The sequence below is a fragment of the Paramisgurnus dabryanus genome, chromosome 19 (genome assembly GCF_030506205.2).
Source record: "Paramisgurnus dabryanus chromosome 19, PD_genome_1.1, whole genome shotgun sequence".
Lineage (NCBI taxonomy): Eukaryota > Metazoa > Chordata > Actinopteri > Cypriniformes > Cobitidae > Paramisgurnus > Paramisgurnus dabryanus.
Window position 1 is genome coordinate 34,937,464 of NC_133355.1, and position 15,702 is coordinate 34,953,165.

Consider the following 15,702-nt stretch of genomic DNA (forward strand, 5'->3'; position numbering starts at 1 on the left):
GAAAGCACAACTAAAACTTGGATAAAATGCGGCCAGATTGAGCAGTGATTTAGGTTAAGAGAGAAAGCCGGTGGGATAAATACCACTAAATTGCTGAAGTTGACGAGTTTGTTTTTTAATAGATTTAGTTCCTCTGAGATGTGAGGCTCATTTCTGACAAGCATAAATTCGAGCTATTAAATGCTTTTTTAATGGTGCCAGACAGGAAAACATTATAACTCTGCAAATGAATGACTAAATACAAAAGAGCTGCATTTGTCAGTAGCATACCTAGAGCGTTTTTGTTTAATAGCAAAACCTCACCGAAGGACCATTAAGATAAAATAACACTATGGCAGTAAAGCCAGTGGGTCTCATGAACAGCAAGCGGTCACATGAACTGTCTTTGTTCTTGGTAAATTGCCAGTGAGCTTGAGAGTAACAGGGAAACAAGGGAAATTCAGACCTGTGTGATATAGTTTGTCTTTTCTGTAGTCTCGCTGTGAGGGGGAGAGGAGATTACATTCATCTTCAGTACCGCTCTCTGGCACAGTGGTGTCCGGCGCGATGATGCTGGCAAAATATCATTTTTCCTAGGTCTGAGCCCTCAGGACAACCATAAATTTATAACTAATTGGGTAAATTTCTTCTTTGTTTTTAACAAGCCCATCTGCAAGAAGCTGTTAAAAACAAGAGAAACTTTAAGAACCCTTTTGCTTTCTTAGTCCTTATGTTCTGAATCAATGATATTAACAATGTGTCCTAGACATGCGATAAAGCAACAAGCAAATATAATGCAATGAGACACATGCTGTGATTTTCAGTAATAAGGAGACCGGAGGTCATTGAATTTTAATGCTTTATGACAGCATGAGTGACAGTGACACTTGGCAACGCGCACATCAAATGATTCAACAAAGTTTGACTTTAACTACTGTAGAAAAAGACTTTGCAGCATGTGATTTCACTTTAAAATGCTATAATATTAAGATGGAGAATTCTCACTTTATGATTTATTGGGGCGGTTTCCCGGACAGGGATTAGACTAGTCCTAGACTTAAACACTTTTGAGAGCTCTCCAAACTGAAAACAACTTGCACTGACATATCTTAAAATACATCAGTACCCTTTGTTTTACCTCAAAATGCACACAGGTAATGTTTTTAGTAAGGCATGTTTGTTAAAACTAGTTATATTTGCTAATTAAACTAAGACTTAGTCCTGGATTAAACTAATCCTTGTCCGGGAAACCGCCCCATAAAGTACAAGTATATCTTTATACTTATTACTCAAGACGATTTGAAAATAATTTTTGCCCATTACAGCTTTTGTAATATAATAATCATAATTTTGTATATATTTTGACTTTCAACAAACCTTAACGAGGCTTCACAATAAAAAAAAAACATGAACAAAACAACAAAACTATGGATATGTTAAGTGTAGATAAGACGGTGAAGAGACAATCATGCAAGGTGTGAGAGGGGAACAGAAGTTAGGAAACGCCCATAAACTAGGACTCGAACCCTGGCTATTGCCACCAAAACTGTGTTGAGGTGTTTTTATGTGACTTTAGGTTTGCTCAGCTTTGTCACAATAAATGATCATTGCTTAATTATTGTTCATATTGAAATAAATGACTTTCAATTGCTTTTGAATCACTAATAATGAAGCCTATTAATCAATGTTATAAGCAAACAAACTAGACTGTGATCAGCCAATATTGTTTAAATGAGTCACAGAGCTTTGCTCTGAACCACAGATCATTTATAAGAAGAAATTCAATTAATTTTTAATGTAGCTTATTGACTACATGTAGGCTTAAACGTTAACATCACTTTAAACACATTATTATAATATGAAACACTGATAGGGTGCTCCAAGTTCCTGGTGTAAGCAGTTTCTTTAAAGAGCAACTATGGTCCGATTCACGATTTAACATTTCCTTTGGTGTGTAAGTGTGTATTAGTAACACACCGTTTTCTAATGTTTTACCTCAACTTAGATGAATTAAGAAGACATCAAACACTTCCATGTTTTCCATATTTAAACACTGTTACATGAGTATGGTGGCACAGAATAAAATGTGCCGATTTTTTTAAGCGGATAAAAATGAGATTGTATGGCGGAAGAGCACTTAGTTTGCAGCACTTGCAGTAACATCATCACACCCCTCATTTGAGTTTGAGCGAGAGGGGGAGTAGTCAGGATTGTTGATGTTACAGCGTGTCAAGGTTGAAGTGCTGCAAACTAAGTGCACTTCCGCCATACAATATAGTTTTCATTTTTATCCACTTAAAAAAATCGCCACATTTTATTATGTGCCATCATACTCATGTAACTACTCATGTAACAGTCTTTAAATATGAAAAACATGAAAGTGTTTGGTGGCTTCTAAATTCAACCCTGTTTGGATCCTAAGGAATGAATGGGGTTAGGCTAAATTCACGACGCGCTGTACAAAGATTAAGCTGGCCAATCAGTGACACAATGTTTTTCAGATCAATGAGTTTTGTACAAAATCAATGCGTTTGAGGAAGGCAGGATTTCTGGAGCTACAACAATGCACAGAATGTAGAAAATAATGTGTTTTTGAACCATTAACCACTCAAACACATTGTATTATACAAAAAATTATGTTGTTTCTAGCAATGAAATAGGTGCACTTTAAAGGGGACTTTTCACAACTTTTTTAAGATGTAAAATAAATCTTTGGTGTCCCCAGAGGTCGTATGTGAAGTTTTAGCTAAAAATATCATATAATTTATTTCAAGATGTTAAAATTGCCACTTTATAGGTGTGTGCAAAAATGCAGTTTTTAGGTCTTTCCTTTTAAATGCAAATTCTGATCGCCTGTGTTCTTGGTTTGTTGAAATTGAAACTCAATTGTGCCTTTAATTGTTCTCTCTTTCGCTCTGCACTAAATGGCAGTGTTGTTGTTGGATAGTGCAGTTAGGGGTGGTACTATTATAATAAGATCCCCTTCTGAAATCACAAGGGGAGGCAAATTTCAACTACCTATTTTTTACATGCTCGGTTGTTCTCTTTCACATAGTATGATAGAAGACTTGAAGACCCAATTATAGCACTTAAACATAGAAAAAGTCAGATTTACATGATTTATCCCCTTTAAGTTAATGTTTTATAATTGTAAGGGACACCATTATGATGACATACAATTCCATACAATAATGACATCATGACAGTAGGAAAATAGCAATAGATTGCATGTTTCATGCCTTACGTACAAAATTGCATACTGTGAAAGTACATACCCTGCATTAGTTATAAAACAGTATGTTCTTGTGTGTGTGTGCGCGTGCGTGCGTGCTACAGACATACAAAGTATACATTTCTGAGTATATATAACACACTTAAAAAGAGCTGCCTGGCAAACAGTAAGTTAGTTTTTGTCTTTCTTCATTTGACCTTGTGGGAATAAAAAGTATCCACCCAAAAAGTGCACCTAAAAACCTTATCAGAAGCAGCAGACCATCCAAACATTAATCTACTGTTTCTTTTTTTAAATACAGCACTGAGGATTTTTTGCATACAGTATGAGGTGTATTTGGACACAAGGAAGGAGTATTTGCTGTAGCGGCACACAATATATATGTCAGGATCAACACAAGTTAAGGTTAATTGTCAGCATGTGTGGAATAATGCTGATTATGTCAAAAGACACGTCCTATTATTTAAAAGTAAAATTACGATTACAGCCAAGCTTTTATAAAAATGATGTAAACAAAATACATGTTGAATTTATTGTGGTTTAGTATTACCAAGGTCATGGGTTCGATCCCAGCTGGACACATGTAATGATTAAAGAAATGTAGAGATTGAACGCAGTATTACCCGTTCAGAAAAAAAGCCTCGGCCAAATGTGTAAAGATATTTTTGGATACAACTTCAAATTTTGCCAACTAAAATCACGTGAACACCTGTAATGTTTACATTTCTATACTAACTGTAATCTCAATCTTTGGCAACCAATCAACATTATAACACAAATGCTGTTGACTGTTAGCACTATAAAAAATGTGCTGTAGTTAAGCAGCTGGTTGCCAGTAACTTAAATATAAATCTACAGCATGTTATTTACTGGCAACAGTTTGTTCAAAGTTAAATGAAGATTAAACATTAAAATGTCTTCATCATTACAGTATAAAACTAAAATAACAGCCTCATGCAAAGCGCTAGAAATCCTCATCAACCCTTTTCTGTTTTTTTCCCTTCAGATTTTGGTTCCCAGAATGCTTTGCATGAGTTTGTTAGTTTAGTTTTATTCCTTAAAGACAAAGACTTGTTAATGTTCATTTAACGTTGAACAAACTGTTGCCAGTAAATAACATTAAATTAAATCTACAGTAAGCAAACAGCTGACATTAATTCTGTAATTTCTACACACAATCATTTACAGTGTGGGCTTAACTTGCTATACTATTGAAACTGGAATATTCTGTTAAGAAACTCAAAAGGTTATGGCTACGAGCTGTACTGTTAACAAAAAGTAATTACAGCTCTAAAGCAACATGCTAATTTAAGTTTTCAATTTAAAAAACCTTTATTTTTAAGCATGCAAAACAAACTTAATGCATGACAGTTTGTTGCCTTTTGCTGGATACCTTGAAAATTTAAGAGTAAACATTTTGCTTTTGCCATACAAGGTTGTCTCTTTTATGTTAAAGGTTCATTTATTTTTAAATGAATCATATAAGTGTAAAGCTATAAAACACAATGGAAGACAATCCCAAACTTCCTGTACCAAATATCTTAACAGGTAATTAATTAATTAGGCACAAATACATTTTCATTATCACAATAAAAGTTATGGTATTTTTCCACAGATTATAATTTTTTTTCTCAATCCAAAACACTGCGTCCAAACATGTCATTGTATCATAAAACATCAGACACAAGTAAAGTTGACAACACAGAGACTTTTCTTTTCTTAGGTTCAGTCTTTTTACAGTTAGAAGCAGTACTCAATACAGAGCAGGAGACCCTTCTGCACAACAGCCCGAGTTTCATCTGTATCTTATCACTGTAAAGTCCCTTAAACAGAAAAAGCTGGGGAACATATGAGAAAACGAGCCTTCAAAGAGCCGGCAGCCTCTCTGCAGTGTTTAAGGAGGAGGGGTCTCGCTCAGCGGCCCTCGTAAGGGCTGGTTCTCATCATTCTGACAATAAAAATGAGCAGAATAAAAACAAAGCCAAATGTCTCTTTTGAATGAAAAAAGAGCCAGATATTTCAACAAACTGGGGCTCTTTCTTCAAAAGACCCTCCTTCTAGAGCTTAGAGGAGGTGATCCTCATGTTGGAATGCTTTTGGAGAGAAAATCCGGCACATTCTTCTCAGACTCCCTGTGGATAGAAGGACAGAAAGGACCACAGAAAACGGCCAATTCTGTTGCTCGGTCTCTCAGACTTCATATGAATCTATAAAGAAAGGTCTGCGAAAGCATGCGATATACGGCTCCTCCGACTTTATAAACACTATAGTATACACACGTACATATCGGAGTCGCCCATGTCTCTGTTCAGCCCCCTGAATCCTACAAACAAGGCACTTAAGCTGTAGTTGAACCAAAAAGGTTGAGGGCTATATTCCAGTACAATGGAAGGTGGCGGGGGGTTTGTTGGTGGTAGTCAGACTTACTTTATGGCTTCTGCCCTTTATTGGGCTAATCCTCCAGCATCCAGTAATGATTAAAAAGCAAATGCTTTTCGAGGGCCAATTCTGAGTTTGAGGGGGAGGTGTGCTTGTTAAAAACAAGACTTTACATGCTAGAGTACATATGGAGGACTACTTAAATATTGAAACACAAATGTACATTTTTCACATATTAATGCAGTAAAAAAAGTTCACACAAGAAGAGCTTGCGCCCGGTCACACGTCGACCGTTGTGGAGACCTGTGACAGTCTGGGATCAGAGTCCATCTCATATCGGTAATGATATCCTTCCCACACTTCCCGGCAGGCATCTCGCATTTCGTAGATCCGTTTCTTAATGTCCTTGCGGTTCAGGTAGAGAACAAAAAGAAACATGAGACCAACAAATCCCAGCACGATACCCAGGAACACGTAAGAGGTCTGCAGTGCTATGTTGTCGGTCTCTCCCACCCTGTGACAACCCAACTCCAGCTCGCCCACCGTCAGCAGTGATGTGTTCTGCAGTTCGACGGGGAAAACGCAAGTGAGGCGCTCCACATCCGCCACATGTGCACGCGAGACATTCAGCCAGGCTGCAAAAGGCTTGATGTCGCAGACGCAAGTGTAAGGGTTGTCTGCCAAGCGGAGCCTTACCATATGAAAGTGTTCCAACTCTTTAAGAGCTTCGTCCCGCAACGTTCTGAGGGCGTTTTGGGTTAAATCAAGTTCCTGAAGATGATCCAGCCCTGCGAAAGTCCCATTATGGATTGCAACTATAGAATTATTACCGAGCTGAAGGCTCTGCAAGCCAACAAGATGAGAAAAAATGCCAGGGGGCAAATAGACGAGGCCATTACTGGACAGGTCCAGCACTAGCAGATCACCCAGGCTGCTCCAGCGAAGAGACGTGGCTAAATCAATGACAGAAGAATGGTTGTAGAGAGCTCGGCTAAGGTTGAGCTCCTTCAGTGTGCGGCTCTTGACAGTGAATGCCTCGGGATGGATAAGAGCCAGCTGGTTGTTGCTTAGGTCCAGCGACCGGAGACTTCGCAGGCTAGAAAACGCATGAGACTTCACCTCAGAGATCCTGGACAGAAACAGGGAAAAAAATGTCATACTGACTTCTTTTCTATAGTGTCATGTAAAACAAGGCTCATTTTGATTTCTAAATAAAAACAATCAGATGAATGAACTTGGGGTTAAAAAATCTGTTGGCTTGGCATCTTCTCCATTCCAAAAAACATAGACACTTAAAGCATTTCACTATTTATTCACTAAGGTCTTATATAAATAACAACAATGGTATTAAAAACATTTAGTGCAAACTATTTTACTATGGTTGTTAGTTGCGAGAGTTATCTTCAAAACAATGCGAATATAATGAAAATGCTTTATATTTAATGCATCAAATCGCGTTACCTGTTGTTAGACAGTGCCAAATTTGTCACATTGTCCAGTCCCTGGAAAGACTCTGGACCAATACGACTGATGTGGTTTCCGGTGATGAAAAGATTTCTCGTGTATCCCGGGATGCCAGTCGGTATGTCCCGCAAATCTTTAGAAACACATTTGACCGTCAGCGCGGCTTCCGAGCACTCGCACCCCGACGGACACCCCGATGCGCCCGCGGAGCGCACAACGCACAGCAGCCCGAACACAAGCGTACACAGTCCAGAGTAAAACATGTTCAGCAGTACCGCATTAAATCTCACGGAATAACGCCACTTTTAACGATCGTCCTCATTCAGATGCTGTAAGAGGATGTGGTTTATTATCTCGAAAGTGTCCCGCGCGCTCTTCAGTCCTGCTTCCCTCAGCAATTGTCCCCGTGTGCTTGACTTCTTTGCATTACAGAAACTTCATCCGTGAGAGGCAGACACTTTATTTTCATGAGAAAAGGAGGCTCTCTGTGTGAGGTGTTTGATCCGCTCCTCTCAAACAATGACACTGAATCACTTCGGCTCTTAACAATCACGAGGGAGGAGCTATAGGACAACAACTCTCCCCTCCTCGAAAACAATAAACTTCACAATATAGACTAATCTAAGGATCATTCAGATCTTGAGCTCATCGTAATGATTGATAGGCTTAATTAATAGTGGGTTAATCGAGATTAAGGCCATTATCGGACTATAGGCATAATCTGAAAGGCAATAGTTGACTTTTGGTCTGTTCTGCCGTCTCTGTATTTTTATTAAATTATTTTAGCTTTAATAGCCTATTTAAGATTAAAACCTAGCATGCGTTTAATCGTTTATTTAGATATAATTTATGTAATGACTTTACAGGGCATTACTGCTCAATTTAGGAGTGATAAATAAACTACTAGAATGTTTTTGTAGGTCAAAGTTGTAAACATTTATCATATAGCACACTCCGCGGGACTCTTTGAACTCGGCAGGGGTCTGTTGAAGTGTTGAGGGACAATAAACTATAAATTCAACACATCGCTCTTTTTTTGGCCGCCGAGCGTCGAGTCATTTGTCCTCTTGCGCAATTAAAGGTTTCCAAGGCAACCATTTCAAAGGAGCGCGCGCTCTGCCCTTATTTAAAAAATGTGTACCCGTAAAATTATCTTTCAATATACATGATTTTAAAATATTTTGCAGGATTACATGAGATCAACAGTTGGTTTGTAAAACACAATAGACCCAATTAAAGAAAGATAAGCCATAACGTATAATAATAAAAATATTTTTATTATTATTAATAATAGTGTTAAACAACAAAAGCATTGATGATATTGTTACTGACAGAAGTGGAAAAACAACAAATAGCAAAAAATTGCAATACACAGAAAGTGATTTTGTGGTTTTAATGACTATATTGACTCTGGCACTGGTGTGATTGTAGTCTATTAGGAAAATATAAAGAAATGTTGAACAGTAATTTAAACGTTTTAGGTTAAATGAAGACAGACAATGCTTCCTTAAGCCATATGCTATGCTTGTTTAGCTTTTAATATTGCAAAAAAGTTGGCCGCATGAAATGTTATTGCCTTGTGAATATAAATTATTTCATAGGTACAAAGTCAGATTTAACCACGTTGTTTCTCGGATATGCGCTCTACTGCCATTATAGGAGAATGCTTGAAATAATTTTTTTGGAAGAACATTTTTCTGCTGCTTATCTAACACTCATCAGCCATTTGTAAAACTGCATCTAATCAAGCTGGTGTAACATCCAGTCAGTTTTCTATGGGCATAAACACCTTAACAAAGAAGTTTTAAAAGTAAATATGCGATTCAAAGTAAGGATTATAGCAAAAATAATAATACCAACTGTTAAGTACTAACCAGCAGTATCAGATTCTTAATATCATAGACATGCATGCGCACAAGTTTATAGGTAAGGGGGTTTTGGGGGTTGGCATTCTTATATACAAACATAAACATGCAGATAAACTCTCACACACATTTACCAGTGTATATAAATGCAATCATATAAAAGTAAAAATTCTATTGATTTGAAGTTCATCAACATGATGGATTTGATATTCAATTCATTACAGCCTGCTGAGATGTATTTACTATATTCTTTACAAAACTGTTAAGTGCAGCTGAAGTGCTTAACCCTGTTACCGTTTTAACAATGTTTAAAGCAAATGTTATTCTTTTATTGCATGATCAGGCATTAAGAGGGTTACATTACCTCGATAACATTAAGTCATCATGACTGATGTTTAATTTATCACTCTGCTGCCTCTTTTCTCACTCCAACATAAACAGAAAATACCTTTACATTAAAATATTTTTGTCAACTTATTTTCTTGTGGCAAGCAGCAGTGTAATAAGTGGGACAATGTACATTCAGTAGGTTGTTATAGCCTTCAACTTTGGGTAACCCCTTTAGGGTTAATTTTTTTAAAACACCCATCTGGATGTACATTATCTATAAGAAGCAGCAATCATACCATTGCAGGATCTCAAATTAGCTAGCACCTCCAAAATGTTGAATTAATTTGAAATCTAAAGCCACGTTACTTTTAACTTGGTGTAGTGGTGCAAACCTCAAACAAATCACTTGTTTAGTACATCTTAATTTAGTGAATCATCCTAATGTTTATGTTTTGGTTAAACATCTATCATACTGCTGATATGGTGTGTCCTGTTAATAAGTTACATCTAACATAGCCAGCGTTATTAGCATACATTTTATCAGTGAATGAATAAATATTTTTACAAAAGTATAAACCTGTACTTTATGGTTATCTTTTAGAGATTACAAACAGGATGGGGACTTTAAAGAAATAAAATCATTGCTTTTGATCCCCCAGTTCCCATCTTTGAAGACAGGGAACCAGTGAAAAAGAACGTTAGTGAGAGTCAATGATATTTCACAGCGTCGCTCTAATCTGATCAGCTCTAGCCGGTCCCAGCAGGGGCAACAGTCATCACACACAAACCAGCCAATCTTAAGATCTTTAGTAAGTCTCCAAAGAGCTTAGGATACTTGGCTACCTGCTGGTGTTGGCGATACTTCCAAAGAGAGAAAGAGTGTGAAATAAGTGAAGAGGAAAATGTGGGAAGTACTAGGCTCAGTGATTTTTCTGTAAACAATGGAGGGATTTAATTCAGACACAGGAGCTATAGTAACAGAGCTGGTGTCCAGACCATAGCTTTAGATTACAGCATAAATCAATTTGTGTGGTTTTTGAAAAGTTCATTGATACAAGCAAACAAAACTCTAACAGGATTTACCATAAAAGTGGAGCTGTGTTGGGGATTGCGGTAATGGGGGGTTAGACATAAACATTTGTCCAACCATAGTATTTTTAAAGATTTTCAGCCTGATCTCAGAGGACATCAAATGTATTTTACGAGTTGGCTAATTTGTCTGAATTCGTACGAAGCAAATTGTCCAAAACATGTGGCTATTATAAAAAACAACAATGAAACAACACCCCTTACCCTGCCCCAAGCTCAATAGATGCAGGGATGAATATTTTTGTAGGCAAAAGCCGAAAGCAAGTTAGCAATTTAGCAATGTGTTTTTTTTTTAAAGGGATTTTGGTTAAACTCCTTAAATAAGATCTTGACCAAGCCCAATATATTTTCACATTTTTATTCCACGACAAAAAACAAAACACCAATACTACCCCCACTCATGACTTTTTAAAGCTTTCAAGTGTCTTTAATTGGGGGTTGCTAACAAGTTGCTACATGGGACTACAGACTTTGTCGGGGACTTAAAGGGACACTTCACCCATTTGCATTAAGCTTTGTATAGTTAGAACCCCAGTCATTTTTTTGAATGGTCGTGCATCATTTCCTCAGTTGCCGCTGAGACAGGAGAAATACAGATTTCAGTGTTGCACTTCCTTCTTTCAATGATGTAAAAATCATCATTTTGCATCATTGAAAGAAGGAAGTCCAGTATCTTTGTTGAGGGAGTGAGACTACAAACACCCTTTTCTCGGTCAAATAGGCACCAAATTCTAAATGTATGTTAAATTTCGACTACAAATATGACACACTTTCAATAAAGATTAATGTTTCTACGGGTGAAATGCTCCTTTAAGGGCATTCACATTATCCCAACCAAACCGCACCTGAGGTACATTTGACCCCCACAGCCTCGCATCGATAAAAGTACATTGAGAGTACAGGTGAGTGGAGGGCAATCGAACTAGGGCGCAGTTTGGTTGGTTTTGGATAATGTGTGCGTGCCCTAAAAAACAACGCAACATAGGCAAACTTCCCAAAAAAGATTTAGCCACAGAGTATTTCCGTACCAGGGAACATGTTTATAAATGCATTGAATAAAATTTAAAAGAGCTGTCGGAATCTTAGTGGTGATGATGTTGATCGACTGTGGTGAAGTTTGCTTGTAGCCTAAGGTAAGCTTTTTATTTCTACTAAATGCATTTAGACTTAGAAAAATTAATGGGCATTTTAATGAGGGAACCACTGCCCTGCTTGCTTATGGGTTTGCCTACAAAAAAGTCCTCCCTCCGGCAAAGCAAATCATACCAAAGAATGTGAATTTGGTCGTATGAATTAACCCAAATTAGCCACCTCGTAAAATACATAGGATTTGCCAAGATCAGACACTTATCAGACTAAAGGAATTGTATGGATGAATCTTAGGAAAGCATGTCCAAGTCATTAAAACAGCAAAAAATGATTTAAGTTGTTTTTAGGACAATTAAAGCTGCAGTCTGTAACTTTTGCCTCTCTACCAGCATTTCTATTTAAAACATGCATTTCAAGTTACCTGCGCAGGTATTTTTATAAATACGTAAAAAAAATTGGTCAAACTGATATTACCTGTGAAAATCGATGCAGACCAAATGATAAACTGTTTTTATAAGCCAATCTTTGCGAACTGGGTTAGGTAGGATGACATTTAGCACAATTTATTTATGTAATTTGCTCAGTAACAATTTCTATTTATTTTTAACGGAGTTGGACTGTTTTGATTTTACAGTAAAATATAACATTAACATGTTTTGTGCCTATTATTTACCTACTTAAGATTCTTCATAAACATTACACAAATCTTTGACCATCTTGAACACAAACTGTGTTATCATTTATATCATACGATTATTAAAACCAGCAGTTATGATAACAGCATGTCCTTTGATATTTCTTGTCAAAACAAAATTTATAAACACAGAACATTTTCAAAAAAGTTAAATAAATAAAGATTTCTTAGTTTGCAGTCAACATGAATTATTGACCCTTTATACTTCAAAACATGTTCCTGGTCATTATATACGATTCACCAGAGAATGTGAAAAATAAAACTTTTCGCAATTCATAAAGAAAGACTCCACCTACACCAGCTCCACCTCTGTGCGAGTTTTCTCAGCAGGGCTTAACCTCATAGGTTTAACTGTTGTTATGCATTAAATTTCTGATGTGGACCCTGCATGTGGCCTACATTTTTCTTCTTGTATTTCCAAATGACAAACAGCAATTCAATTACAGAAGTAAAAAGGATTGTGAACTTCATGTTGACTAAATAATGCAAAATAATAATAGCTGGCCAGGCATTTTTGTTGCAAATTATGGATTTGAAATATACGTAATGCAAACAAGACTTAATAATTAACACAGTAACTAACAATAAGTTTTTTTAGTGCTAATCTCCATACACAATTATATTTTTGTATAAAAATAGAACAAATTACACTGAATAAAGCATGCCAATATACTGTTATTAAGATTAAAGAGGTTTGCTAAATAAAACTAAATATTAAAAATGAGAATATTCATGTTAAATTCTTTTTAAAGGAAATCAATTTTTATCTCCATGCATTTTGTTCTATGATAATCATAAAATGATTAGAAATGTATAGTGTAGTGTTTAAAAAAGACTTTATAAATTTAAGGTGTTATTTTTATGTGTGTTAATATAATAATATAGAGATCAACATCTAATCAAACAATAACTAAGCACCATAAAGAGTTACACCAGATTATGCCTTTGGAAGATGTTTTAAGGAAATAGCATGTCGTACATCACCACAACACACTGAAGGCATGGTGTATTTGCTGTCCCTATCCTACGACACAGAGGACCAGCATTTAAGGTTGAGCTCCTCTATATGTTCTGAAGAGTTGGACTGGATTGTATTCACCACCACCTCTGGTTCAGTTGACATTCATTGGAGTCCCACATTTAGCTGCAAAAGTGGATCTCCTGCAGGACGCGAGGCTTTGTACCAACCCATCCTGAACTACCCCACCTCTATCGGAGCATGCTGGGTCATCGCAGGTTTAGAGATAGGGCCACAGCCAGGATGACACTGGTTAGGATGAAGAACGGAAGCCAGGTCTTTAGAAAGCCTGCACAACTGTTGAAAATCAAAGATGCATTTGTTGGATTAATGATATTAAGAAAGGTATACGACACTAGATCATTGAGAGGTGTCGCCATGATGCTATAGGGTGCTTGCTAGGCTAGTTTAGGTATTCTGAGCAGTTCTGTGACAAACTGTACCAGTAAGCTCTCAGTGTGAGCAATAATTATTGCTTTAAAGCATTACAGCGTTACTGAATCATTAGAAATAAATGCTATTGAAAGACTCAACACCTTCAGTTACACCTGAGAGCTACCACTAAAATCAAATGATTTACAATATAAAGAACTAAGAATCTTTAACATCCAAAGAACATTTTTCTTTTAAAATATAATTTTTTTAAATAAATTTCAATATAAAATCTGATTACATAAAGGTATGAAGAAAATGGTTATTTACAGAACCTTTATTACATGTCATGGCACTCTAAAATGCTTGATTCTGATTGGTCAGTCGCAACATTGCAAGGTATGTTATTCCGAGTTATACCTTGGACGTGTTGAATGCTTTATTCTGATTGATTGAAAAAATTTCCATTGGTGTTGATTATTTTTTGATAAGCGCACACCTAACCCGTCTTAAAATAACCACCAGAACAATGTCTGTGGTAACCGTAGCTGGAAGGGGGTTGCACACCAGACGCGCAGCTTAGCCCCGCGCTGTTCTATAAAAATTGAACACATTGTTTTCTATGAGTATACGCACACCGGCGCCGACAGGTGGCACCTGTCCGCGGCGCCCAGCTACGACTCAGGAAGTTGCTAAAATCCCTGTCGTGCCACAGAGCGCCAGTCACATAGTTTAACATTAAATAACATCTTATTTGTCCCAAATCATTAACGATTAACATTGGCTGCTAGTGTATATTTTGCATTTTGAAGTAGACGCTATATGACTAAGCTCGCGCTATTTAATGTGCACTTCCGATGTACGATACTCCCGAGTTGTCAGACGCAACGCAGCGCTGCGCGTCCGGTGTGCGACCCCCTTAAGAGAGGAATAATTGACTCCTTTGAATTATTTGAAAATGATGCACACTTCGCGTCATGCCGCATTACCTTATTGGATGTGCATTATTTTCAAATAATTCAATAGTCCATCATCAATTATTTTTTACATAACAACCGCCTGAAACTAATAACACACGGTAACCCAGATGCTGCAAATCATTTTGAGAGGTACAGTTTAATATTACACAAAAATGATGTTTAGTAACATATATGACATTATATCTACAAATGATTAAACCAAATGGTGTGTTTTTGACATTTGAATGTCTTGTCCGATCTTAAAACCAGAAGTTAACGTATTTTCCTCGCGGAAGGTCTGCCTTCATTAAAAATAAGCAAATAAAATATTTGAAATTAATATTTAATGTTCCTTACGTTACTTTGATTCTTCTAAGGCATTACTGTGAAGAACCAAAACCTATATTTTTAGGAGTGTACTCTTAAGTACCTCTGTCCCTAATGACTGCACATGGTGGTGCTCGGATAGCATCTGGCTCTCAAAAAAAAGAAGTTGGAAAAAAAAGAGTTGTGTCCGGAACAATCCCTCATTAGACTTTGAGTGGACAGTTTCAGGTGTCGTGGCATTTTTTGCTGACATCCAAAACAGCGCACTGGGCCCAATTTTCAGTCTTAAACTATGTCTACTCCTGCAGTAGAGAGGGTTACAAAATGCATCACTAAAGTTGGCTGCAGTTTTAAACCTGGATCAAACTAGAATCCACACTGACACCCAAAATGTGGTTTGGATTTCATGTAAATGTTGTCACATAGCCATAGATTCAGTTCCAGAATGCAATTCACTACATGAAGACTGGCCACGTACACAGAGACTTTTGTTCAAGGGCTCCAAATTCATGCTTTTTTTACATAACCTACGGCAAAACCTTTTCTTTTAATTCAAGGAATTTTAAATTTGTGACCCTGCATGCAAACCCCGCTAAAGTCTCAATCTAATTATGAGAAAACAAGCATCAACATTTAATTTTACTCATTAATTTTTACATTGATTTCAATCTTTGACATGATTTAACTCAGTCAATATTAAAGATATTAAGGTTATATTTTCACAAAATGTTCATTATGTAGGATGAGTTTATATGTACCCTTTGTGAAAACATAGCATACCTATCTTACAATTTTAATTGCCCAATTAGGTCCATATCTGCAGCGCCTCTGGGCAGCTGTTTCAATGATACAAGACCAAATTATATATAGTTCAATTGCGAAACCGATCTTGGGTGTGGGTGTTT

General features: G+C 36.8%; 2 protein-coding genes across 2 annotated transcripts in view; both read right to left on the reverse strand.

The window, feature by feature from the left end:
- Positions 1-3,084: 3,084 nt before the first annotated feature.
- tpbg1b (trophoblast glycoprotein 1b) lies at positions 3,085-8,134 on the reverse strand. The gene is made up of 2 exons (XM_065290819.2): positions 7,052-8,134; positions 3,085-6,719 (listed from the first exon to the last, which is right to left on the reverse strand). Exons 1-2 carry the CDS (start codon positions 7,315-7,317, stop codon positions 5,870-5,872), a joined length of 1,116 nt encoding a protein of 371 aa, XP_065146891.1. The 5' UTR covers positions 7,318-8,134; the 3' UTR covers positions 3,085-5,869.
- Positions 8,135-8,313: 179 nt separating this feature from the next.
- The window catches only part of tmem222b (transmembrane protein 222b), a 29,570-nt gene continuing 22,181 nt past the window's right edge, over positions 8,314-15,702 (reverse strand). The window contains exon 6 of the mRNA XM_065290820.2: positions 8,314-13,436. Coding sequence (XP_065146892.1) covers positions 13,349-13,436 — 88 coding nt within the window. The 3' untranslated portion in view covers positions 8,314-13,348. The remainder of the gene's footprint in view (positions 13,437-15,702) is intronic.

What these genes read in the sequence shown, in the direction of transcription:
- tpbg1b (XM_065290819.2), bottom strand. Translation starts at nt 7,317, where the DNA reads ATGTTTTACTCTGGACTGTGTACGCTTGTGTTCGGGCTGCTGTGCGTT. An exon ending in TTGGCACTGTCTAACAACAG is followed by an intron (nt 6,720 to 7,051) that starts GTAACGCGATTT and finishes GTTTCTGTCCAG; the next exon opens with GATCTCTGAGGTGAAGTCTC.